This window comes from Vicugna pacos, chromosome 5 (genome assembly GCF_048564905.1).
Source record: "Vicugna pacos chromosome 5, VicPac4, whole genome shotgun sequence".
Taxonomy (NCBI): domain Eukaryota; kingdom Metazoa; phylum Chordata; class Mammalia; order Artiodactyla; family Camelidae; genus Vicugna; species Vicugna pacos.
In genome coordinates, this window is record NC_132991.1 from 33,319,674 (window position 1) to 33,344,525 (window position 24,852).

The 24,852-nt window shown below is 37.5% G+C and overlaps 1 protein-coding gene across 3 annotated transcripts in view; it reads right to left on the bottom strand.

The window, feature by feature from the left end:
• Positions 1 to 24,852, bottom strand: part of CYTIP (cytohesin 1 interacting protein) — a 62,536-nt gene that overhangs the window by 5,605 nt on the left and 32,079 nt on the right. The window contains exons 1-8 of one of the 3 annotated variants that reach the window (XM_072960986.1): positions 24,454 to 24,508; positions 22,436 to 22,595; positions 15,525 to 15,574; positions 15,215 to 15,269; positions 11,661 to 11,763; positions 11,355 to 11,448; positions 8,480 to 8,549; positions 182 to 248 (exon numbers count right to left, since the gene is read on the bottom strand). In XM_072960986.1, coding sequence (XP_072817087.1) covers positions 182 to 248; positions 8,480 to 8,549; positions 11,355 to 11,448; positions 11,661 to 11,763; positions 15,215 to 15,269; positions 15,525 to 15,574; positions 22,436 to 22,595; positions 24,454 to 24,464 — 610 coding nt within the window. In that variant the 5' untranslated portion in view covers positions 24,465 to 24,508. Of the gene's footprint in view, positions 1 to 181; positions 249 to 8,479; positions 8,550 to 11,354; positions 11,449 to 11,660; positions 11,764 to 15,214; positions 15,270 to 15,524; positions 15,575 to 22,435; positions 22,678 to 24,453; positions 24,509 to 24,852 lie in introns of those variants that run through there. The other 2 variants (XM_015247284.3, XM_006196182.4) reach the window with 2 other exon arrangements.

The following is a 24,852-nucleotide window of genomic DNA, read 5'->3' on the forward strand; positions in this document are numbered from 1 at the left end:
TGTCCCTCCTCCAAATGCACTGGTCACTCCAGAGGCCACGCAAAAGAAATACAGACTACTATTCTTGATCCATGCTAGACAGTTTTTTCTTGTAATGATGATAATCTTAAAACAATTTAGAAGCAGAAATACTGAAATGATGAGATGTAAGTGTGGTTTCTGAACAGGAAATCACATTTACCATGAAGCAGGCGCTGTTCCTGTAAATGCAGAGATCTGAACTCCACCCATTTTTGCTTCAAGGTTTGCTGAGAAAGAAGAAACAAGTGATAACAATTAGGAAACCCCAGTGAAGATAACAATTTACTTCCAGGTGTTGAGATTTGTCAGTAAATTTTTTTTTTCATTTCATTCTAGCACTAACAATCCCTCCCATTCATTTGAAAGTGTTTTTTTTCTATATAAGCAGGGATATTGGGGACACTAATTTCTCAAGAAATAATCTAGTAGCACTAACAAGTTGAAACAATAACATCATTTCAACAGAAGCAATAGAGAATATAAATAATGACACTTTTTTTTTATTTAAAAGTATTACAGAACCAGACTGCTTGGGTTTGTGTCTATTTACTAGCTGTTTCGGAAACACTTTACATTCTAGGCTTCTTCTATCTGCAAGATGAGGACAATAACAGAACCTGAACTCCAGGATTGTCATGAAGATTCACTGCATTACATTGTAGATGTAACATGTTTAGAACAGTGACGAGAGCTTAGTAAATGTTAAAAAAAAATGTCACCATAATTTTTAATGAATAAAGAAGATGTAATATATATGGAATACAATGGAATACTACTCAGCCATAAAAAGGAATGAAATCATGCCATTTGCAGCAACATGGATGGACCTAGAGATTGTCATACTAAATGAAGTAAGTCAGACAGAGAAAAGCAAATATCATATGATATCATTTATATGCGGAATCTAAAAAATGATACAAATGAACTTACTTACAAAACAGAAACAGATTCACAGACATAGAAAATAAACTTACAGTTGCCAAAGGGGAAAGGATAAATTAGGAGTTTGGAATTAGCAGATACACACTACTATATATAAGATAGATAAACAACAATGACCTACTGTATAGCACAGGGAACTACATTCAATATCTTATAATAACCTATAATGGAAAAGAATCTGAAAAAGAACATATATATATATATATATATATATATTCCTGAGTCACTTTGCTGTACACCAGAAACTAATATAACATTGTAAATACCTCAATTTAAAAAATACCATCATCATTCTATAAGCCTGGGGCACTAAAACAGTCTTTTCTACTGGATTCCTATCTATTTATTTTCTACACCCAAAAGGGGAAGCCAACAAGTTCTAAAAGCTCCCTTGGAAGGCTCAACTTAGAACTCTCTAAGCACCCTGACTTCTTAACTGCTTCCTTCCTCAGCCTCCCATGCCTGAAAGCAGTGGCCCCAGGCTGGGATGAAGCTGCTGCTGTAATGATCATGACTGCATGTGAAGCCTGGCCTAGCCCACAGACCAGCCTAGGTGATGGGAATCAAAAGCAAACCAGGCAGGCATCTGACAAGGCACAAAGTTTCCTACTCCCTCCCGCCCTTTGTTCTCTACCCCACCCCTTCCTTGGCCACACTGCAAGCCCGAAAGGCTGGCACAGCTCAGATTTGCCTGTGGACATTTATCCTTAAGGAAAGGCAGCCTAGCTGGAAACAAGCAGTCCTTTGTACAAAGCAATCTGGAAAGGGCAGATGAAGGCCAAAAAAGAAGAGGAAAAAAAGTACATTTGGAACGGGAAGACTGAAGGAAAAGAAAATATTACAAGAATGTCATTAAATGCTTAGCAGAAAAATGGCTGGTTCCTCAGTTCAGGGGTTGAACAATCACTGGAGAGGATTTTCCAAGCCTTGATGACAGTAATATTTAGCAGCAATCCTTATGGTTGTCAATATGATATGCAATCAATAAATCAAAGCCATAGAACACTTGGCTTGGTTAGTTTCTTGTTCCTTCTGTACTGTAGTACTGTCTATCTGGCTATAGGACTGATGGGCTAACTGGATCACAGCTCTTGTTATCCAGGTAAACCTGCGGTCAAGTGAAGGTCAGAGTTAGAAAACTAGGAAGTACAGAACTAGCAAGGATCTGGCATATATACCAAACCCTTTTTTTCTTTCTTTAAGAGGTTTACCTCCTTCAAGAGAATAGAGTCCAGTTGAGGAGGATAAGGATAGACTGACAGTCAAAACTAAATATAGAGAGAAGAGGAAGTTGTATTTCTGCACTCACTATCCAGAAATACAAAGTCAGGGCTTGCCAAGTAATTTCTGTGAAAATAAAGGTTTTAAAATATCTAATCTGTTGATTCAGCCCAGTCATCTAAATATGTCGTCACTTACACCAAGAAAATACTAGTGTAAAGAGCAGATGTGTCAAAGTGACTAAGAGTTTTTAGTCTATATTGAATCTTTCTTATTTTCTTCAGAGTCTATTTCTGCCTATTATTGACATTACAGTTGTGTATTTGAACAAAGCTAACCTCTCACTATTAGAAGAAAATTAAAGCATGTGTGAGATCTAACCATATTGGGCCCCCACACCTCACTGTGCCTACCTCAGTGCCTGGTACATAGCAGCTGCTCAGCAAATACTGGCTGAACGAATGTATGAAAGGATGGTTCCCTAAAACAATGCTCAGCTTTCACAGACTGGGTATCTTGGTTGAACATATTTCCAAGTTTTCATCTATGTGAGACGTATAGCTAAACATTTCCATGACACTTTACTACTTTTGTAGTGATGTCATGGATAACATGCTGTTTAGGACAGTTTTCTAACTGTCCTAAAAAGTTCCAGATTAGAAAATAAAGGTTATATAATATATAATAAAGGTTATATAATAAATATAGCAAAATGTTTCCCAAGGGCTACAAACCCAGTACATATCAGTAGCTCCCTCAACTAGCCCACTGGATGTGCTGTTTTCATGTTAACTATTTGAATTATAGGTCATGAGAAAGGAAATCCCTGGAAACATAGCTCAGAAGGGACCATTGTTTCTAAAGAAAAGGTTGTGGCTCCACAGAGAGTCTTTGGGGGACACAATGCACACTTACGTAGGACACACAAACTAAATGTCATCGTGTAAAGGGGAAGCCAACCTAACTCTGGTTATAGGTCTGACCCAGACATTTCTGACTCAAGAGATGAGCTGGAAATCTCATAACTTCAAGATTAGAAAAGGAACAGAAATGCAAGAAGGTGAGCAGAACTAAACCCAAAGGTCTGCTGGGTGTGGAGAAAAAGGAGGTAACAAGGAAATTGGGCCCTATGGTGATAGATGGTTTGAATGAACTTCTGTGTGGCACAGACAAAGACAAGATTCCTGCTTGAGAAAAGAAACTTGGCTGAAGCTCCACCTCCACGAAAAGCAGGCTGAGCAAAGCTGCTGAGGGTGCCTATAGTTCATGGAGAGCATGAACTCTAGAGAGCCGGGGGTACGTATATGCAGCCTCATGGCCTGAGCCATGTACCCAGAGAGCCGGGGGTACGTATATGCAGCCTCATGGCCTGAGCCATGCAGCACACTGGCCCTCCAGGGAAAGCTTCCAAGATGCCAGACCTGGCTCTGGACCAAAAATCTTTGTTTTTTGGACCAGAAGTCTTAGGTGTAGACTGGAGACAACTGCCCACCTCTCACATTGACTGGGAAAGAGAGGCCACTATGCAGGGAAAGTGGGCAGTCCAAACTCCAGAATTCTGTGGAAGTTTAAATAGAAAAATGTTCAAAGACTTTAAAATAAGAATATTTACAATACTCTGAGAGAGAAATGTGATGTTTGTAAGAACAAGAAATTTGAAACAAAGAAATAAAACAAGGACAGATAGACACAAAAAAGAATTATTTGAATATTAAAAATTATTTAATTTTTAAAACTCAAGGGTGGAGGGTATAGCTCAGTGGTAAAGTGCATGTTTAGCTTGCATGAGGTCCTGGGTTCAATCCCCAGTACCTCCATTAAAAAAAAAAATGAACCTAATTACCTCTCTCCCCCACAAAAAGCCCAAACAAACAAACTCAATAGAAAGAGCACATTCTATATAGAACACAGACAACATTACTGAAGATATTACTAAGGAATTCAAAAATAACATAAGGAAAAAGACAAAATGCTACAAAATCTGAAAGAGTGGTTAGGAAGCATGGAAGATAAGTCAAAAGGCTCTGAAATATGTCTAAAAGGAATTCCAGAAGATAATCCAGGGCATGGTGAGGAAGGTATATTCAAAGAGGTCGAGCTGCTAATTATCCAAAATTGAAGAAAGTCACAAGTCTTTAGACTAAAGGACACTGCAAGTTCTAAGTAGAATAAATTCAGAAATGAATCCAGACCTAATCATATAGAGGTGAAACTGCAGATCAGTGCAGACAAAAGAACCCAGTGAAAGATGAGAGATTGCCCAAAACTGAAATGTTGGTTTTTAAAAGACCCCAAAATCCTCTAGAGAAAATTACCAAGAAAAAGAAAAGAAAGCATAAAAAGTAGTACAAATGAAAAAGGGGACATAATCACAATTGTGATAGAAAGAAAAAGAATGTTTATTATCAACATCATGCAATAAATCTGAAAACTTTAAAACTTTATTAACAAAAACATCATTCAATAAAGCTGGCTCAAAAAAACAAACAAACAGAAAGCCTGAGCAGTCTTATAACTAATAAAGAAACTGTAACAGAGTTTAGAAGTGTCGCCACCAAAAAGAACCTCAAGCCCAGATGATTCAGATAGCATTACAAGAATTCTACCAGAGGACAAAAAAGGGAAGAGACTCCCCAGCTCATGCTAAGAGTCCAGTAAATTTGATACCAAATCTAAAGAGAGAGAGTCTGAGAAAAGAAAATTACAGGCCATTCTACCTGTAAGATGGAGCCACTCTCAAAAATCCTAAAGAAAATGTTAGCAAATAAAATCTACAAGTACAGAAAAAATGATTATAAATTATGGCCAGGTTGGGTTTGTTCTAGAAATGCAAGGGTGATTTTACATTAGAAAATCTTTAAATGTTATTCACCATATTGACAACTTTTAAAAAATAAATAAATGAGAAGATCATCTTAACAACTACAGAAAAAAAGTATCTGATAGAATTTAATACACTAAAAAATACCAGCACACTTAGTATAGAAGCCACCTTAACCTTAAAAGCATATTCACAGAGATAGAAAAGAGTCAAAAGAATTCCCTTTAAGGTCAAGAAAAAGCAAGGATACCTACTATTATAGTTTCTATTCATCATTGTATTGTAGTCCCTAACCAGTATAGCAAAGTAAGAAAAAGAACTGAATATTACCCTTTTTTTTTTAAACTGTGTAACTCTCTTAACAGATAGTTATTACCTTCATGGGAAACGAAATAACCTATAGATAATTTATTAGAAATTATATAGTTTAGCAAGATGTTTGAATAGAAAAAGCACAGAAAAATTTACTGCAGATGTCTACACATTAACATCAATTAAAGCTATTTTTAAAAAGAAATTATAATAAGAAAAAAAATCATGTTACAAAGGAATAAATCTAATAAAAGATGCATAGGATCTATTTGCATAAAATTATAAAACTTTATTGAAAGACAAAGAAAATAATTTAAAGTTATTTAGTGAGATAGTCTCAGTAAAACTCAATACCAGACGATATGAAGTCTCCTCAAATTGATCTATTTATATAAAATGTGTTATTAATCAAAACTCCAACATTTACTGATAGAATTTGACAGTCTGATTCTAAAATGTATACAGGCAATTACAGGGACAAGAATAACCTGGAATACTTGCCCAATCAGATATCAATATTTATTACAAAGGCATAATAGCTGAGTTTGAGATAAATTGATCAATGGATCAGAATTGGAAGCCTGCAGGACAGTCCACTCAGATGTGGAATTTGCTTAAAAATACAGGTTTCATTGCAGGTCCATTGAGGAAAAAGGAGGACTGTATAAAATAAATAGCACTGGGAAAACTGAGTATTCATACAGAAGAAAATAAAATTCTATCTCATATTATACACAAAAATTAATTCTGAATGAATTAAAGACTTAAGTGTAAAAAAGAAAAATCTTTAAAACTTTCAGAAGAATTACAGAAAATACAGATTACCTACAAAGGATAAACAATTAGGATCCCCCTCATAAACAAAAATATCAAAGGGACAATACGTTCAAAATGCTAAAGAGACAAAACATCACCTTAGAATAATTCAATTACCTATAAAACTCTGTTTCGATAATAGCAGTGAAATAAAGATATTTTTCAATAAAGGCCCACTTATCCTCACTGAAAGAAGTACTGTGGCAAGAAGGAAAGTAAACCCAGTGGTAAGGCACAGAATACAAGAAACAAGGGCAAGTACATCAGTTCACAGGTGGGTAGACTTGTTCACCACCAGCTATTTAAAACAACAGCCTGCATCTTTTTCATAAAAAATTGATAAAATTCTCTAAAGTAAGAAATAATAAAGAAGACAGAGTCTTAAATGGACATTTAAACACGTTAAGCTCCTCATGATGTGGCAGAAGTTGGAGATGTTGAAAAAATGTCAAAGCTAGAAGAAATAATGAAGTATGTATTAAAACTTCAAGAGAAAATGTTCAAAGAACAGAAGATGCTTCAAAGTATGAAAACGTGTTGTGCAAGAGTCCTTTATTCCATGAAACATAAACCTTTTTTTTTCACTTAAGTTTTAAATAGCATCACTAGTTTATGTTCTACATTTCTTTCCTTTTTTTACAGAAAGGCTGAAAAAGCCAGCTTTTCTTTTTTGAAAAAGATGTTCACTAAGACTCTCTCTCTCTCTCTTTTGCAAAACAAATTAACTTTCAACAGTTTTAAAAAACTTAAATATAATAGGAGGGACTGTTTACTCTTTACAAAAATTTAATGATAAAGTGTTAGAGGTATTCCTTTTAGTGTGAAGACTAAGACTATTTACAATATCCTGAATGTCCTAGCCAATGTTATAAGAGAAAAAAAAAAACTAGTTGAATAATTGGGGGTAAAGGGGCAAAACTCTCATTATCTGAAGATGATATTAGGTTTATATTAAAAAATCTAAGGGACTCTACAAACACATTACTAGAATAAAAGGAGTTCAGCAAGACTCCTGTATTTAAAAATTTATATAAAAATCAATAGCAATAAGCATTTGCAAAATTAAAAGACTACATGTATTATATAAAGAAAAATTAGAAGATACATAGGAATAAATATAATAAAAGCTATCTAAAAATGTATGAAGAAATTATAAAATGGTTTTCAAGTACATAGAAGACATGAAATGGAAAGACAAAAATCCTGTGTTTGAAGTAAGGAGAGTGAAAAACAATAAAGATGTCGACTGATCTCATGTTTTCTATAAATACAATTCAGTTCCTATCACAATCTGAATAGAGGATTTTTGTCAAGGAATTTTATAAACTGATTCAAAAAAATCACGAGGATAAGCAAAATGATAAGAATATAAAGCCAATGTTGACAAAGAAGAAAACAGGGCTTGTTGATGAATTAGTTATGGGGCAAGGGAAGAATACAACATAAAACTTAAAATAGAAATATAGTAACTCTACGCTCTTAGGCTCAATAATTAAGACGTGCATACTCCAGAAAGAAAACTGATAAATGGCAGCTATTGCTAAACTAAGTCCAATTGAGCAACCTGCCTGTAGTCAGCCGTACAATCACTGCTGGACTGGCCGCCCCATTGCCCTACAGGGAGCAGCACTGATGCAAAGAGGTCAAGTGGGACTGAGGAGGGGTCTCCAGGGCTATGGTTCAGATGTGCGTGAGGGCCTAGACTTCATAGCCTGCCAGAAGCTCACCAGTCTAGCAAACTGAGATTTTTAAGACTCTCGAAGAACGCAGAGAATTTTCATGGAACATCCTGCACTGTGCACTATCTCCTGGAAACTTTAATTTCCTCTTCAAACTTGGTAGTGTATTTGCCGATGAAAGCAGATTCAAGGACTGACACAGGAGTAGAGGGAGATGATTTTTGTAGTAAGAATGAAGCAGAAGGGAGGGACACAGAGGAGGACAATAGAAAAGCAAAATTCCCAGGCCCTTCTGTACACACATATATGCAGCTCTTAGGAAAATGGCAAAAAGACCAGCTCCTCCTCCTTTGTTTTTCCAAACAAAATGTAAATCAGAAGAGATCGCAGGTGCATTAATGAAAAGTTCTTCAGGTGATGTGCCTTCCTGTTCCCTTTCTGAGCCTCATAGACACGCAGAAGGAGGAAGGAAGAAAGTGATTTGCACTGGTTTGTGGAATTTAATATTCCTGCAAAGGTAATTGTACAGCTCTTGATAATTCAGCAGTTTAGACTCATCATGACATTTCATCTTCAAGGGCTACCTCAATTTTTCAACTACGTTTTTATTCTACCATTCACACATTCAAGGATGAAAAATGTGCCTCACTGTATTAAATTAAATTACCTTTAAAACTTGCAGCTTTGCCTCAAGCTCTGTTCTTTTGAGAATCATTGTTCCATTAAGAGTCTCTATCCTGTTTTAAGACAAAAAGGAGGGGGGAGGGAAATGACATGAGTGATTCTTTCAAATAAGTATCACCCCATGGAGTACCACACTTGGAGCACAGAGTATCCTCAAAAAGCAACGTTAATGTTACCATTCTCATGGCTCTTCAAGAATCTGGACCTAAGCCAAACCTTCTGACAACATTCAAAGAAAGAATATGGAAAAAATACTCCCTTTGAAAGGGTGACTGAAAGAAAATACTCTGGTTAATTTGTAAACTGTAGCTCATTTTATAGAAGCCACTATATGGCAACGATGGTTGTTCTCTGCTAGAACCTGTTCCTGTGGGGTCCAGCTGAATCACTTCATTCATTTGGTGAATATTCATTGGACATCTACTACGTGCCAGACTCTAGACACTGCGCTAAGCATGAGGGGTACAGCAGTGAAAACAACAGGCACTTGGGACTTTTAAATAATGAAATCAACCGCTATTTCTGGAAACAGGGAAAAATTCTTTCTTCCCTAGGATTCTAGGAAACTTTACCTCTGTACGTTTGCTTAATTTTGGAACTAGAACAAATAGAACCAGAACTGCTATGAGATAATAACTTTCATATGACTCTGATCTCAAAACTTTTTAAGTATTCAAACTTTAATCCTAGAATTATCAATTTAGTGGTGCTCTTTCTCTCTATACCAAATGTCTTTCTAAAAATAAAGACTTGTTCTATCCTGAGTGCTTTGATTTGTTTTGTGGGCTCAGTTTAGAGGCATCTATTTGGACTACTAAGCAATCATTCTGAATAAGATAAATTTCATGTATGAGTTACACAACTAAGTATTTTTAAAGTATTGGTTCAAATTCATTCTGATAAATAAGCTGTAACTGTTTAAAAAGATGCAAGAAATTTTTTTTAACACATGGTAAAATAATAGTATTAATTGCAGAGCCCAATTTCCCTCTATTTCCAATAGCATTATACCCAAGATAATGGGATGATAGCAAGTTGTCTGCTTTCTCAGTAGGGCGTCTTGACTCTGGGCCACAGTGAGGATCCCTATGAATCTGTTTGGGACTTTACTGTTGACCTGCCCTGCCCAAGCAGTAGACATCTGCAGGCAGAACTGCCGGCATAGGCTGACTGCTCTCTTCCATGTCTTTCATTTTCCTGATCTTTAAATTTCACATTGTCTCCACCCAATACTCCTTAATTATCCACTTGAGTTCTGCCCACTTCACCTATTTGGAACATAGGTTTCTGATTCTAACCACCAGCATGTTCTTGTGGACTCTACATGGTTCCTACCTTATACAGTCAAGTTTCTCTGGAGCTAGAGGAGCCCTCACCCATTACCCTGAACTCCCAGGACGGAGTTGGACTCAGTCCTCCACCACCAGTCATCTCTCAAAACTACTCTCACACACCCCAAAAAAGGTCCTTTGAAGTTTTAGACTAGAACCACTGAAGAATGTCCAGCAAATTTTTTTATTGGCAGCTTGCAAGGAGCAGCTGTGGTGTAGCTGGAGAATAGATCCTGGCATCCAGAATAGATGGTCAAATCCCAGCCCTGGCACTTACTAGTTGGTTGGTCTTAACTAAAAGAAAAAAAAAAAAACCTCATTTCAGCCTGAGTCACTTCGTCTATAAATAGGAATAAAACTAGCCTCATAAGGCAGCTGTGAAGAATAAATGAGAGAAGCAGGAAAAAGTGTAAATAAACAATTAAGCCTAGCTGATGAGAGCCCTACTCTGCTTCCTGAAAAACTCTGTCTTCATTTTTTTTTTATTATACTTTTCCTAATTCACCAGCCACCCATTACACTGGCTTTCTTTCTGTCCCTTGAATATGCCAAGCCCATTTTGAGAACTCAGAGACCTCTCCCTTTCCCTGAAATGTTCTCACCAGGGGTTAATCTAACCATCCCCTCTCTTCATTCTGCTCACAGCTCAAAGTTCACCTCCTCAAAGAGGACACTTTAAAAACCTAAGCCAAGGTTGCAGCCCTCTTACTCAGTGTTCTGTTCCATTCCGTATTCTACTTTCTTCATAGCAGTTATCAATTGAAATACCAAATTACTTATTTTTGCAGGCTTTTCTCACCCATCTCCTTCCACAATTAATAAAGCACTAGAAGAATCTTTGTATTTATCTCCCCCGAGCCTACCACAGAACTGGAAACATAGTATTTGCTCAGTAAGTATCACTTGAATGAATGGGTGAATTCCATCTTTTAACTGATTACTAAGGCCTTCTTAGATTCTAACAGTGGTATGGTGGAAATGGCAGTCGAATCTCTACTTGGGGAGACAAATGTTCCATTAGTAGTCTGGGAGTATTAGAAGATGTGAGTGTGTGTGTTGCAGGGCAGGAAGGTTGAACAAGACTTTTTTAACCTTCCAACCAGAACGCTAGGAGAGAAAACAATTGGCTGGTGGTATAAGAGGAAAAACTCAACCCTTCTGACCTTCTGTTTGTTCTAACCACAGGATTATATCAGCTATGGAAATTGGACCCGTTCCTCTCTGTCCAAACAGAATATGTGCCAGTTTAATTGAACCTGACTTAAAAATAAATTTTTTAAATGCTATCCCTCCCACTCAGATGTTTGGGCTACTGATGTCCTCTGACTTAGATGTTGACAACATGTTCAAGTTTGAGGAAACCTTGAGAAACAAAAGGAAATGATAAAAACTTCTATACCCAATCCCCAAGCTACGGTGCACTGCCTCCCTTGTGATCCTGAACAAAAAGCCTATTCATTCACTCAACAGGCATTATGAGAGACCGTAACATTTTTGAAGCCCCATAGGAAGCAGCCAGATAGTTACGTTAAGAGATTTCCTGACGATCTGATCAGGTCAACAACTTGTTTGTGAGTAAAGCCTTCTGTGCTCACACCATTGATGTTTGCAAGGACATCACCTGGGAGATGCCAAGAAAAATGGATGTTAAAACAGTTGGCTAAATCATCTTTCCTGATCTGCAAATGAAACAAAGCCAGCAAGCCCCAAACCTTGGCCACATAAGGGAGCTAAGGAAATTCAAAGCAACAATCACCCTCAACCTTCACTATCAGAAAAGTTTTTTTCCTTGCTATTTAAATAATTCCTAACATGAACAAAACTGTAAGTTACCAGTTTGCAGGCCAGCACAGTGCGCTGGGCTATCCTCCTGGATTTTGCAGATCAGAGTGCACATCTCTGAGGAGCAGGTGTTCTGGTTCTGGAGCCTGTAAGTCTGTAAAAATTAAAGGGATACATAATTATCATTCAAAAAACTCAAAATCTGTTTGTCAGAAAATTAAATGGTATCAGTTACCTTAAGTGGTATAATAGATAAGTGCAAAGAATAATTAGGAAAGGCTTTCCTGAATAGAAACTGAATCAAAGTTGCAACCTTGCACTTCTCCCACACAGTTGGTAGCTGACCCCATTCATAAAAACACATCTGGCTTGAGAAAGAAAGTAGGATAACATTGGCTTAAGATTTTATACTTTCAAGCCTTAGCGGCCACTTGATGCTATCATTATTGCATATTTATCAAGAAAAATTCAGTTTCTCTTTTCCCAATGGGATGAAATAAAAATGGCCAAGAGCAGAGAGAAAAATCTCTATGTGGTTTTCCCAAGCTAAAGGATTCATTACAGGAGTGTATGAAACAGTACACATCCAGCAAGGCAGCTATGCCAACAATAATTATTTTAAATCAGAGTTCTGCAAATAATGACAATCTGTCCTGCATTAATTCAAAAGTACTATAATTGAGTCAGTCACCTTCATTTCTGAGCTCTCACTGCTACATTTGCCCTGAATACTCACTAGTTCATTAGCCACCTGACTAAATTAGAAAAAGTTATGCTTTGCCTGTTGCCTCAATTTGGCAAAAGCAGTTTGTCTTTGTTTTTGTTTTGTTTCTTCTTTTTTTTTTTAACTTGTATCAAGAACACTGTACAAATATTTGCTGGATATAGTGGCCCAGTGACCTGTATTTTTCTTTATGAAGTCTAGTTCCATTTAGAGTAAAAATCAGTATGCTGAGTTGAGTAAGTCTTCTAAACATCTGGTTCCTAAAAGTAAACCATGTTCAACACTGCTTACTCGTGGAGAAATTAATGTCCATGTTCATTCCTGCTTATTTTACAGACTTACAGGCTCCAGAACCAGCAGAGCCAGAAGTCAGTCACGTGCAAGCAACTTCTAGAAACTGGACTTTGTTAATCTCTAAGCGATTTCTATTCACGCTGGGAGGACTCCCTGTATCGTAAAGGTAGAGGGGATTTTCAGAGATCATGTGATCTGCTTTCCATCTGTGTTAGAGATCCCCTTCATAGCTTTTCTGCCAGGGAGTCTTCTTGCCACTGCCGGGGCCCTTCCAGACATGGAAGGGTGGTCTGGTTTATGCAGTGTGAGAACCAAAGCTACAAGAGACATTCCTTTGGGAAACTACTATTACGACGATTCTTCTTAGCAGTGAGAGCCTACCCTCTGTGTCCAGGGAGCAAGGTGAGTGCAGTTAAGGGTAAACATGTTAACTGATGCAGACAGCATCTGCATATATGTTTGCAACAGTTGTACAATTTGTGGGTTAGACATAGAAAAGGAAAGGCAGAGTTTCCAGAAGTATGGAAAGAAATAGTCAGATATTTCTCCCTTTCTTTTACCCAGTCTTCTAGCTCAGTTATTTCCTAGAGACACAAAAGTCATATTGCCTTTCTCATGCCCAATTGACCTTCATTCTAGCACTCGTCATTTGCTGATCTACTGGAACCAGACACATTACTAAGTACTTCATATGTGTTAATTTCACTTGGAGCGCCTAAGATCCCCATAAGGTAGCACTGAAACGTGAACTCGGGTGTACGTGAATCTAAGGTCTGCATTCCTGTCACGCAGCATTACTCTCTATAGCAGCAGGAAATAGCACCCATGGAGACCAGAGGAGGCAGACTTGTCCTCTCCCAGCATGCCCTGCACCTGGTAGACCAGGACCCAAATACTTGTTAACAATGGAGGCACAATAAGGGTACATGAGGTTCTATTTGATCTTCAAAAAGTTCTTAGAGCATGTATCCTATTTGATGACTACTGCAAATCTTATGAGTACTAAAGAATAGGTTATGGAATAGATTATTCTATTCTATAGCATAGAGCTGGTAATGGAAAGCATACACCAAGAGGGAATTTGCAGAGAGGACCCCTGCGTTAGTAAGATAACACAGACATGCTACAGTTCAGAGGTGAAGCCATTAGCTCACATGGATCCACAAAGGTTCAAGGCACTGAAGCCTGCTGTCTACTAATGATAGTTTTGACTCTTGCTCCATGTAGAGTAAGTGTTTATAGTATGAGGGAGAAACATGCGGAAGCAGTGCTATGTATCATAGAAAAGTGAGGGAAAAAATCCTCATGTATCACGTTAAGTAAGGATAAATGGGTAGCCTCCACTCTTGTTTTCAGTAGCAACTGCTGCATATCCTTATGGATAACTCTCATTTGAAAAGAAGTGGTCACAGAAAGCACCGTGTCTCTACAACAGAATAGGGAGTGTTTCATGTGAATGAGGAATAAGAGAGCATACTATGCTTCTAAAACCTGACAGAAGAATTATAGCTTTCACCAAATTCAAAAGTAGAAGGGTTTGTAAAGTAGAAGGTATCTTCTTTTCTCCTAGAGCCTTCTTCCTGTTTGTTGTAGCTAGAGTTCCATTTTGTTTCTTTATTCATAAAGCACATTTTACAAAGCAACTTCCTGTTCCTAATCTTAAAACACAGACTTTTCAGTTGCAGGGCTGTCTAGTTACCAAAGTTTTCTGAGGGCAGCACCAAAGTTCAGATATTAAAACCTGATGTGCAGTATAAGAATCTGATTATGCAAAACACATCTAAAAAAAATGCAGAAGTGTAATGGAAAAAGAACACAGCAATACTTAAGCTACTTCTGTTGCACTTGATTGGACTAGACTTCATTTGACCTAACTCACCATCTTTACAAATATGGCCATGAAAAACCAGACAGCAAATAAGAAATGAAATTCTTAGGCTATTAAATAGAAACCCATAAAGACTGTTGAAATTTTCCTAGAGCATGAGGCAATAAGCAAGTAGAGTCAAATGTTCTTAAGTGTTTCAAATAATAATTATAAAATGTCATTAAGGAAGAAAAGTACAAATTTCTCATTATACCCAGTATAAGAATTTTAGTATTTTCCAAATGTATCAGGAACTATACATGAATACATGCAGTCCACATACACAAGTATATATGTTTTCAAGTATTTCTGAATACAGAAGTATAGATTTAGAATCTGATATACAGTATAAAAATGATTATGCAAAACACATCAGTAATGCAAATATATAAAATGCACATTATAAAAAGTATTTCACTCTCTTATTTATGAGCTGGCTGATAGCAAGCATTTCTGATCAGTCTCAGACCTACAGGAAGACGAAAGCAATTAAGAGCAAGGAGCTGAGTATGTCTAAAGGGTTGATTTTATCCACTTGCATGTTTTCTTTCCTTGATGGTACCCAACACACTGAAAAACCACCAAAAACAGCCACACACTGAAGACAAGTCACGGCCTTCATCATTCTCTAATCCTGACTTCATTCTTTCTCTGCAAATACCATGACATTACCAGTGCCACTTTCTTCATTAGAAGTTTGAAAATTTGAAAACTGCTCACCTGAATTTCAAATCCAAATGTTCCATTATCCTGCTTTTCCACAGTAACAAGCTTTCTGTAATCAAAAAACAAAACAAAAAACAAAAAACTACGCATGAAAATCAAAGTATCACATTTGGCACATACCTATTATTAAAAATAACTGTCAATTAAAAGTAGCTGACATTTATGTAAATTGTTGTATGTATGACTGTGTGTGTGTGTGTGTGTGTGTGTGTGTGTGTGTGTGTGTGTTAACCAACAAACAGCCTAGAAAGCTGTATTCCTAAATATCTTGGTGAGAGACCTAAAAATAAATGAATCTCTTTACCTTTGAGACCAGGAAAAGTCACCTAAAGAACTTGATCTCGTCAGAGCAAGCTGAAAAACACAAGCACACAGTTATCAAGAGGTCCTTGAGACACATCTGTAAAATGTTCTAAATCACAAAGGACTTTGTTCTTTATCACCTTCTTTGGCCCAGCTCCTGGGAAATTGTTACAAAAAGGCAGTAATTTCTATTCGTTAGCGATAGCAAAGGCGAGCTGAGGAAAGGACCATTCAGGCATTTCATTTGAAAGATTACAAGAGGGTCCGATAATAACACCCTATGGCAAAAGAGTTAATGTAATGTGGCAAAACTCCAAAGCTTCCAAAAGAACTTCATATCTAATCTGTATTTAAAATAGCCTCTGAAAGGTTAACCACAGCAATTTATAATCACACTGAAATCCAAAGAAAAATAGCACCCATAGAATGGCATATAAAACCCAAATACTTGGTAGTTGTTGGAGATGCTAATGAAATGACTGTGTTTATTGTCATACTTGAATATGTTACTGTTTTCAGCAGGATAAAATCACCTCTGAAGAACCAACAAATATCCAGAAGCACAATTCGGGTGAAACCAGGGACTCAAAACCCCAATTTATTTATGATTTATTTTTGCAATAATTTTTAAAAAGTGCAGTGAGATTCCAGCCAAAACAGGAAAGGAACCTCAGAATGGTGTAAATTGTATAACATCACCTTCAGTCCTCTGCCATGTTTTGGGGAAAAGCTCATATAAACATAAGCTTCCTGGACACATTCTACCATTATAAACAAAGGAAAAGTTAACAAAGGTGGCATCTTGTTTTAAAGGTAATTGAAGTGAGTTTTTGTGTGGGTTTTGTTTAGGTTATTTGCTTAGGAATTAACAAATGTTAATTAGCTCTTTCTCAAGTGTTGGTCCAGGGCTCCAAAGCTCATGCTACTAGCTAACCCATGGTGTTTAACTGGCAACCCATTATGCTTGTCATATATCAGTGAAGACAGAAAATGTCAGGACATCAATGCAAAGTCAGTACAAACAAATAAAAATAAAATATGGGATGAGAGCCCCAAGGAGAAAAACACATAGAGGAAATTAATGCACAAATGAGATCTTCGTTAAGGCATTTATTAGGGGAGAAGACTACATCATCGAGTGGGAAGTGTGAAGTACTGCATACTAAAGGCCAGCATTCTCACACGTTTTCTGGAATGGCTCAGTGTTGATAATTTGGCCAGTGGTCAGTAATGCTAATGTAATGAAGAGCTGATCTCTTCCTAATGATTTGATGTAAATTGATTACATTTCCCTCTCTTGTCAGTTCTGGAGTTCAAATCATTTATATCATCTTGAAGTCTGCCATAGGAAGGCTCAGAGCCAAAAAACTCCTTCTCTATATTTACTAAAAAGTATCTATGCTCAGTTTGTAAGGACTTACTGTAGACGGCTTGTAACAGTTTTCATGGGTTGTTTCAGCCTGATTTTGTCCCACTAAGAACCGTCAACAAGGGCGGGGACCACTCAGCTCTGCAGTGGACTGCCTTCCTGTGAAAGAGGTCAGTGAACTTGATCTGCCCAAGCATTCTCAGTCTCTTCCTTATATTGTACTCACATTTTCTTAATCTAGTTTTCAATTCATATTTGCGTTTGCTTGACTTTTACCCTTACTGCAGATTATGAAGTATTTAGGTAGGTCTATCTGTAAGTCATAATTTGGGTTTATATTTTTAAAATACTACTCTTGCTATCAATAGTCATCAGATTATGCACATATTCATACACATGGAGGCATATATATGTATTTATATGAAGGACACAGGATTAAATACCTCACTTCTGTTCACAATTATCTGTATCTTTGGGCCTCTTGGGGAATGCATCTGTTTTACTTTCTACCCCAGTGCCCAGCACAGGGTCTGAAACACAGCGGAAACTTGAGAACAACTAAATAGGCAAAAAGAAGTAAACTGCTAGACAACAGTTCAAGCAAGTAAGTGGTAGTGGGAGATCCAAAGTAAAAGAGTCCTCAACTCTGCCTGTCATTACATATTCATTAAAAAACCCTCAAGGGTAGCCATTTAAATATATAAAAGAAAATTAAAAATGAAAGAAAACAAACAACAACAACAACAAAAAATTCAATCCTAAAACAGCAAGAAACTCAATCCTAAAACTCAGTCCTAAAAAAAGGACTAACAGAAAACAAAGTAAGTTAGTCATGCCTTAATACACAACTGCTAAATGAATGAATGGTAGCAAGAATTAATGAATCACCAAAATTTTGAGGCTTTCCTTGGCCATTTTAAATACCCTTTTGCTAAGCAAGTAATTGTAGCATTGATGGGAACCTCAAGATTTCATCTTGTCCACCATTAACCTGCCTTCCAAATCAAAAATCTTTCTAGAAAGATCAAATGTAAAATCGTTTAAGTCCACAAGACAAATCCAAGAGCTCTGTAGAGAAGGAAATTTCCCCACCTCTCTCTTGCTAACACTCCTATCTAGCTAATTAACTAGATGAAAATGGAAATACCCACCTAGCACCATGCGAGATGCAGAGCAGATACTCAGTTCCTGTGGCCTGACTGATCCGGTTCATCAGTGACACATACACACAAATCAGACTAAGGCAAATTATAAACTAGGTTCCACTCTGGATTAGCAATGAGCCTGTCATAGGCACCTAACGTTTAAATAAAAAACAATTTAAATAAATTAGGTGCCATCAAATTCTCTGACACGTGCCACATCTTGACATAATGCCTACTTGTTCTTGATCTGGGCTGTCAGACTCAGGCGATGTGGAAAGGAACATTCTCAGGGTTTGACCTTGCTTGCACACCAAACTATCTGCCTAACTGAAAAGAACATCTGAGGTCTTAACAAAGGTCTTAGACTTTAGAAAAAGTTTTCCCTGCAGCCTTTCCCCTAGAGTAAGCAGCGTTCTTCTAGGACCTGCCCAGTGGAGTCTCTGCTCCCTAGACTGCCCTTCCAGCCAGATCTCAGGGCTGCAGGGATGGTACTAAAACTCATGAATGAGGAGCTGCTGTGCAACGAACAGCATATGCTGGCAACAGCTGTCTTTTATTACACATTATCTAATATGAGAAATCTAGGTTTAGCAATTTGGCAGGACTGCAAACTACACATTCAATTATGACTGCTGAGTAGACAAAGCTCCTTAACCCCTTGCTAGCTCTAACAGAAAAATGCCTGGGGTTGGGCTTACGATCTTGCCTCTTGTTTTCAGTCAGAAGGCTTAAAAGTTCACACGTTAATATTAAAAAAGGAATTTGTGTTGCTATGCAGTGATTCACAATGTCCCCCTTAGTGGGAAACCAAAATACTTCAGCTGTCAGTTTGCAAAACATAGGAGAAATCTGCAGCTGAGCTAGATACCTTGCCGCTCAGAGGAGCTCAAAGCTCAATACTGTAGCCACTTCTGCTGCTAAGTAACAGCCTGTTACTTCCTGGTCCCCACTGTCTACTCATTTCCTGAAAGTGTTGAGGGTTGGGGGAGGGGAGTTGGCAGGTGAGATACTTTGTTTTTGTTGTTTGTTTCAAAAGTCCCCAAATTATGTGCTCTGCTCCGTTTCTAGTCCCCTACCTCATCCTCTCCAGTTCTCTGATGAATACAGCCTTTCCACCCCACTTTTAAGCCAGGAGTTTTAGCATACCAGGGCTCCACAAAATTATTTCTCAATTTCCTAATTTATAGGTGCCCTTAAGTATCCCAAATAGAATGTTGCACCTTCCCAGAAAAGTCTCCTTGTGGACTCACGAACTTCTTTTTCAAGAAAAATTGTTAAGTATTGATTCCAAATATTCCACATTATGCATTAGAGAATACTTTTCAAATTCTATTTATAGTGAAATTAGCAGTTTTCTACTGAACGTATTCATTCAATAATCAAAACATCTTGTTGCCATTAGGAACACTTGGGAGTTTTGGTAACAGATGGATGTGTGGCCAGAAATAATGTGAAAGCTCCTGAAGGGCAGAACCCATGCCAGAAATACATACATTACAGAGCTTAGTACAATATTCTGTATCTGAACTTATTAATGAAACCACCCTTCCAGAAGTTGTCTATTTAGTAATAACTTGAAAACAAACAAACAAACACCCCCAGGCTAAGAGATTCCGTTTGTGGTCTCACTAATGCACATGCAAATGTCTGTTTGTCAGGTTCTCGCTATAGCTTTCAGAGAAAACTACTTCCCAAAGGCAACCTACTTACCTTGGGAGAATGGGAATAAGGTCCAGTGGCTACTCCTTAGCATCACAAAATTTATCAAGAAACCCTTACTTCCTCCTGTCTCCTTCATACAGCATTTTCCCATTATAGGGATTTTTTTTTTTCTAAAACTATGTTCAGAAGTAGGAGTGGTACTGGTGGGTGTGTCACCTCCTATAAATTCAGGTCCTCAGATACCAAAATCTATTTTTAAACAATTTTAAGTGTAAACACCCAAATGATTCTGAAGATTAATCTGAAATTACAGGCTAACCAGCTTTGCAGAAACCAAAGCCAACGATAACAAGAAGTATGAATTGTTGACGTCAGCCCTGAAAGGGTTGAAAATAACAGTGGGCAGAGAAACACCTGCTTGTGGGATTGCTCACAGGGATCTCGTTGCCTGCAATTCAGTCAGTGGCAAATGGATGATTACTCTCTAAAAACCAGTTAAAGGAAATGAACATCCATTTGGAGAATTCTGAACCGTTGGGGTAAACTTGCATCATCTCATTGATGATAACTGTACAGAATCATATGTATCACATACAACAGGTTTTGTTTTGCCTTTTTTTTTTCTTAAAGTAATTCTCACAGCAGTAAGAAAAAGCTGTTTGAATAGGAAAGTGTTACCATGGGGAAGAATGTGAGAAAAGGGAGAAGAGAAAACCTGAGAAAGATGAGAACATATGAATAAAATAACTGGTGTGGGAATGTTGTATGTGTACATGTATTATACATATTATACATATACACACATGTGCATCTCATTTGCCTAAATCCCGATGATTATCTTCCTCCAGTAATCTCCTCCAGTTTGCCTCTTTTCAGCTCACGCTGTCTTCACTCAGGCTTAGAAGGTGATGTGACTCCTTCTTCATTGCCTTTCATAGTCAAGTCTTCGTGTCTCTTCCCCATTCCCTGGGTTCCTCTTTCTCCAACTACTGCAAAATTTGCTCCCTCACCACTAGTGACTTACTGACTTTGCCCACTTACTGACAGGCATGTTTCTAGAGTAAGGTTCCTAAAACCTTCCACTCAAAAATGATCAGTTGGTTCCCTGTGCTGGTCAATTACTGCTCCCGCAGGGGAAGTGTTCAGGTGTTGTGTAAAGCAGCCCGGCTCTGAGGTCTCCCTTCCCCTCCACACAGACACTCATCAGGTCTACCTAACACACTAGTGTGCTGTTACTTAAACTGCCCTAAGGCCCCAAGATTTGTGCCTCAGCATTTTAATCAGTCCCTTGCTCTGGAGTACCCTTCAATGTTTGGAATATCTATCCTTCAAGGGTCAAAGACATGTACTTGGATTAGGGCACGTATGTTACTTTATGTTTGTTCTGCCTACTGAATTGTAAACCCTCTAAGGCCAGGAAATGAGTCCTTCTCATCTTTGTACACCGTACACTGCTCTATATCTGAAAAATGAATAAAGATTTTGGTATTCCTCATAGTTGCTTTATTTTCAGACAGTATAAATTGATAGGAATGTTCATCATTATATTAAACTTAATGTCATAAAAGCACTTTTGGACTGAAAAAGATCAATCATTCAAACCACGGTAAATTATGCCCTTATCTTCATTGTGAAAAATACCATGGAATCAGCTATGTACCTCACTGAAAAAAGATCCTGACTCTCCCACTATGCTATAACTCTCTAATACTGAAATTAGAAGGCTTAACAGGAACACATGATGTACATGCAAGATTTAAAGGCAAAAAAAAAAATCATGCTTTTAAGCAATCCTAAATATTTTCTGTGTGAGTGCTATATCTAAATTCAGATATGTATTTGGGGCATTACAGCAAGTTATTTAACCAAAATCTGCAGAGATGTTTTGGTTTAATTTTTTTTCTTTTACTAATTAGAAATTGAAAAATTAAAAAATTAACAATAAATCCCGCTGGACATGGAGTTTTCCAAAAGAGTTTTCCTCTCTATGGAAATATTTTGCAATAAAAATTAAAATAACAGCATAATTATTGAGCACATACTACATGTCAGTCACTGTACATTTCCTCCCTTAAGCCACAGAAGAGCCCCATAGGGTAGTTCTATTATTATCTTCATTTAAGAAAAAAAAAAGAAAACTGAATCTTAGAGAAGCAGGTGACTTACTCAAGATTCCACAGCTAGTAAGTGGCCAATCTTGCGCTCATTTATTCAATAAAAGTCTTAATTCCCAATACCGTGAGGTATGTGCCAGTGCCCCGGAACTGAAGATAATTTAAGCAACAAAATTTGTTCTAAAAAAAAGTGTTCTCCATGGATTATGAACTGAAATGACTATCAAGGACTGGGAGAGAGGCTGGGAGAGAAGGAATCAATGGGAGACATGCAGGAAAACAGATCAACAGTTCTCAAACCCGTTGTATCTACATACACCACCTGCAAGTTTGACGTGCTTAATGAGTATCATTTTACCCGAACACCTCTTCAACTGAGGAAAACAATCTTCTTTCAAGTTCTTCCTTAAAAACTGTTTTTTCATGGTCTTAAACCTTAAAATTAAGATATAAGGTCTAGTCCATGAGCTCTCTGGGCTCCTCGCCTCCTTCCTATTCTATACTCTGAGCCACTAATTCCAAAGCCTCTAACATAGCATTTTTAATATGAAATCAGACAAGCATATCACTCTGCTCTCAAGAGAACATGAACACTCTGAAAGGTACAAAGTAGCAATCATACCTGCTTTCTTCCCCGAGGCAAAGTAGCCACAGTGTCTGCCAGCATTTGCAGCCTTCTGTTATCATCCATGGGAAAGCTGCCTGTGAGTGTGGAGTAAGAGGCATACGCTGGACCAGCACAGTACTCCACAAAACTGCCATTGCTGCTCTGCTGCACGAGCCTTTGTAGAGACATTGTGAACAAAGATTACTCCAGCTAGCACATGGTTGAGTGGCCTTGCAGGATGGGGGAAGCTCAAAGTATAACCTTCTGACAAGGAATCAAAAGCAGCAAAGCAGAAAGAGCCCATGTGACTTCTGTGGTTTGAGGTCCTCCTTACACAAACCCTATCTTGCAGTTCACTCCCATTTTTCAATGCTTTTTTTTCTTTAAGCCCCTGAGAGAACCTAAAGCTAATTTTACCATTAAAACAAATTGACTTATTTTTCTTTTCTCCTTCAAACAGCCAGAACTTTTACACTTTCATGTTCTATAGCAAGTTGTGCTCAAAATATCATCTGCTTTTTTTTTTTTAAAGGAAAAAAGAAAAAACTTCAAGTTCTGCCATTTGTGTGCCAGGTACTCTCCTACTTAATATGGGCAGTGCAATGTAAAGGTCAGGATATGTGGACATTGAGTCCTTGTGAACATAAGCATGACTTACAGGGTCCAGTCATAATGTTTTCTCACAAAGTCCCTGTAATGTACTTTCCCCAGAGTATACCCTAGCTCACTAATGTTCATCAAAAAGACATTTTATCTGCCACTTGGGCTGTGACCATTCAGCATTCCTGGCTTCCCCTTCTACTACTTTGTCCTCACTAAAATTATCCATCATCTTTACAAAGAACAATGGGAGGGAAGACCAGCACATTTAGAGCACAGATTTGGCTGTATCTGAGACTGGACTTTATTGCAGCATCAGCAAGTAGTCCCAGAAGAGGAATGGAGAGGGCATGAAAGTAATAGACAAACCAAGGTGGCACAAGAATGTGCCTGCAGCTGATCCTGTGCATGGGGGCCAAGGGCACCAGTGTGAAGTACCCAAGATCACAGATGCTTTTATCGGCGGGGGTTGGGACATGTGGTTTTAAGAGAATTGGTTTCAGAGGAGGAGCAGGGGATGGAAGTAGAAGGAAGATTCACAACAAAAATCAAAATGAGAAGTTTTGCATAGTATAAAATGTCAACTTGTCATTTTTGAAATCTTTTGGAAGGTCAATAGTAGAATTTCATAGAGTCAGAAAGTCTTTAAACTAAAATGGAAGTCAAGGTGAATTAAGCTCATGCAGAACCTGCCAAATGTAAATAGTAAAATCTTCTGAGTTCACAGTGCCTCCAGAGATGCAGCCACCTCAGAAATTTTTTAAACTATAATTATGATTCATTACCACTGGAACTGGATTGTGGCATGAACAAAATGATGTCTCCAAAAACCTGTAAAGATCTAAATCAGGGATTACAAACATATGCCTTCAGGGTTCCGTCAGGTAAAATAATATAATATAAATGCGTAAAACAAAAGGGAGTGATAGAGACTTTGACAACTGAAGAATAGGGTCAATTATAAAGACGTATATGTAATATGTGTGTGTGATAGAGAGAGAGAGAGAGAGAGAGAGAGAGATTCTGAAAACATCTCCAGGCTATAAGGCACATGACTTAAATCAATACTATTATTTGAGGACAGCAGTTCACTCATCACTGTTGTACTTCATATCTCAGATAGGAGGAACAGAATTTGTAAAGAAAGAGACAAAACTGTAAGGTTTCTTGATGATATGGCTGCATAACTAGAATATCCAAGACAATCTACTGAAGAACAGACTTAGTAGGACAGTTTTCCTAAAGGTAGGACTTGAGGGATAACATACAAAAAAGAAAGAGATTTCTCAAACAGTAGCAGTGGATGATATGAACTTGTAATACTGGAAGAGAGAAACATTCAAAAAATTGCCAAAAAGTCATAAAACAAGAATGGACTTTAGTAAGCATTTCTAAGATTTTATGAAGAACGTTATAAAGTAAGGGAAAAATACCGTGTCTCCATATGAGAAGAGTCCTTCTTGTGAAATTTCTATTATGCTCCAATTTTCTAAAATAGTCAACGTACTGCAAGTCAAAATCCACGCAGGATTTTGTTTGCTTGCTTGTTTATAAAATTTGACACACATTCTTACACTCGTCTGAAAGAGAAAGTTGCAAAGACTAATTAAGAAGAAGTTGAAATAATAATGGTTAGGGATAGGGGTAAGGATGGTCCTTGAGAAAATTATCCTACTTGGGTATCAGGAAAAATTACAACAGCTAGAACTATAGGGTCAAATAGAATAAATCAATGAAAAGAATATTGACAAATTAAATATTATCAAATGAATAGAGAATCCCAAAACAAATCCATGCATATTCAGAAATGTATTATACCATGAAGTCATTTT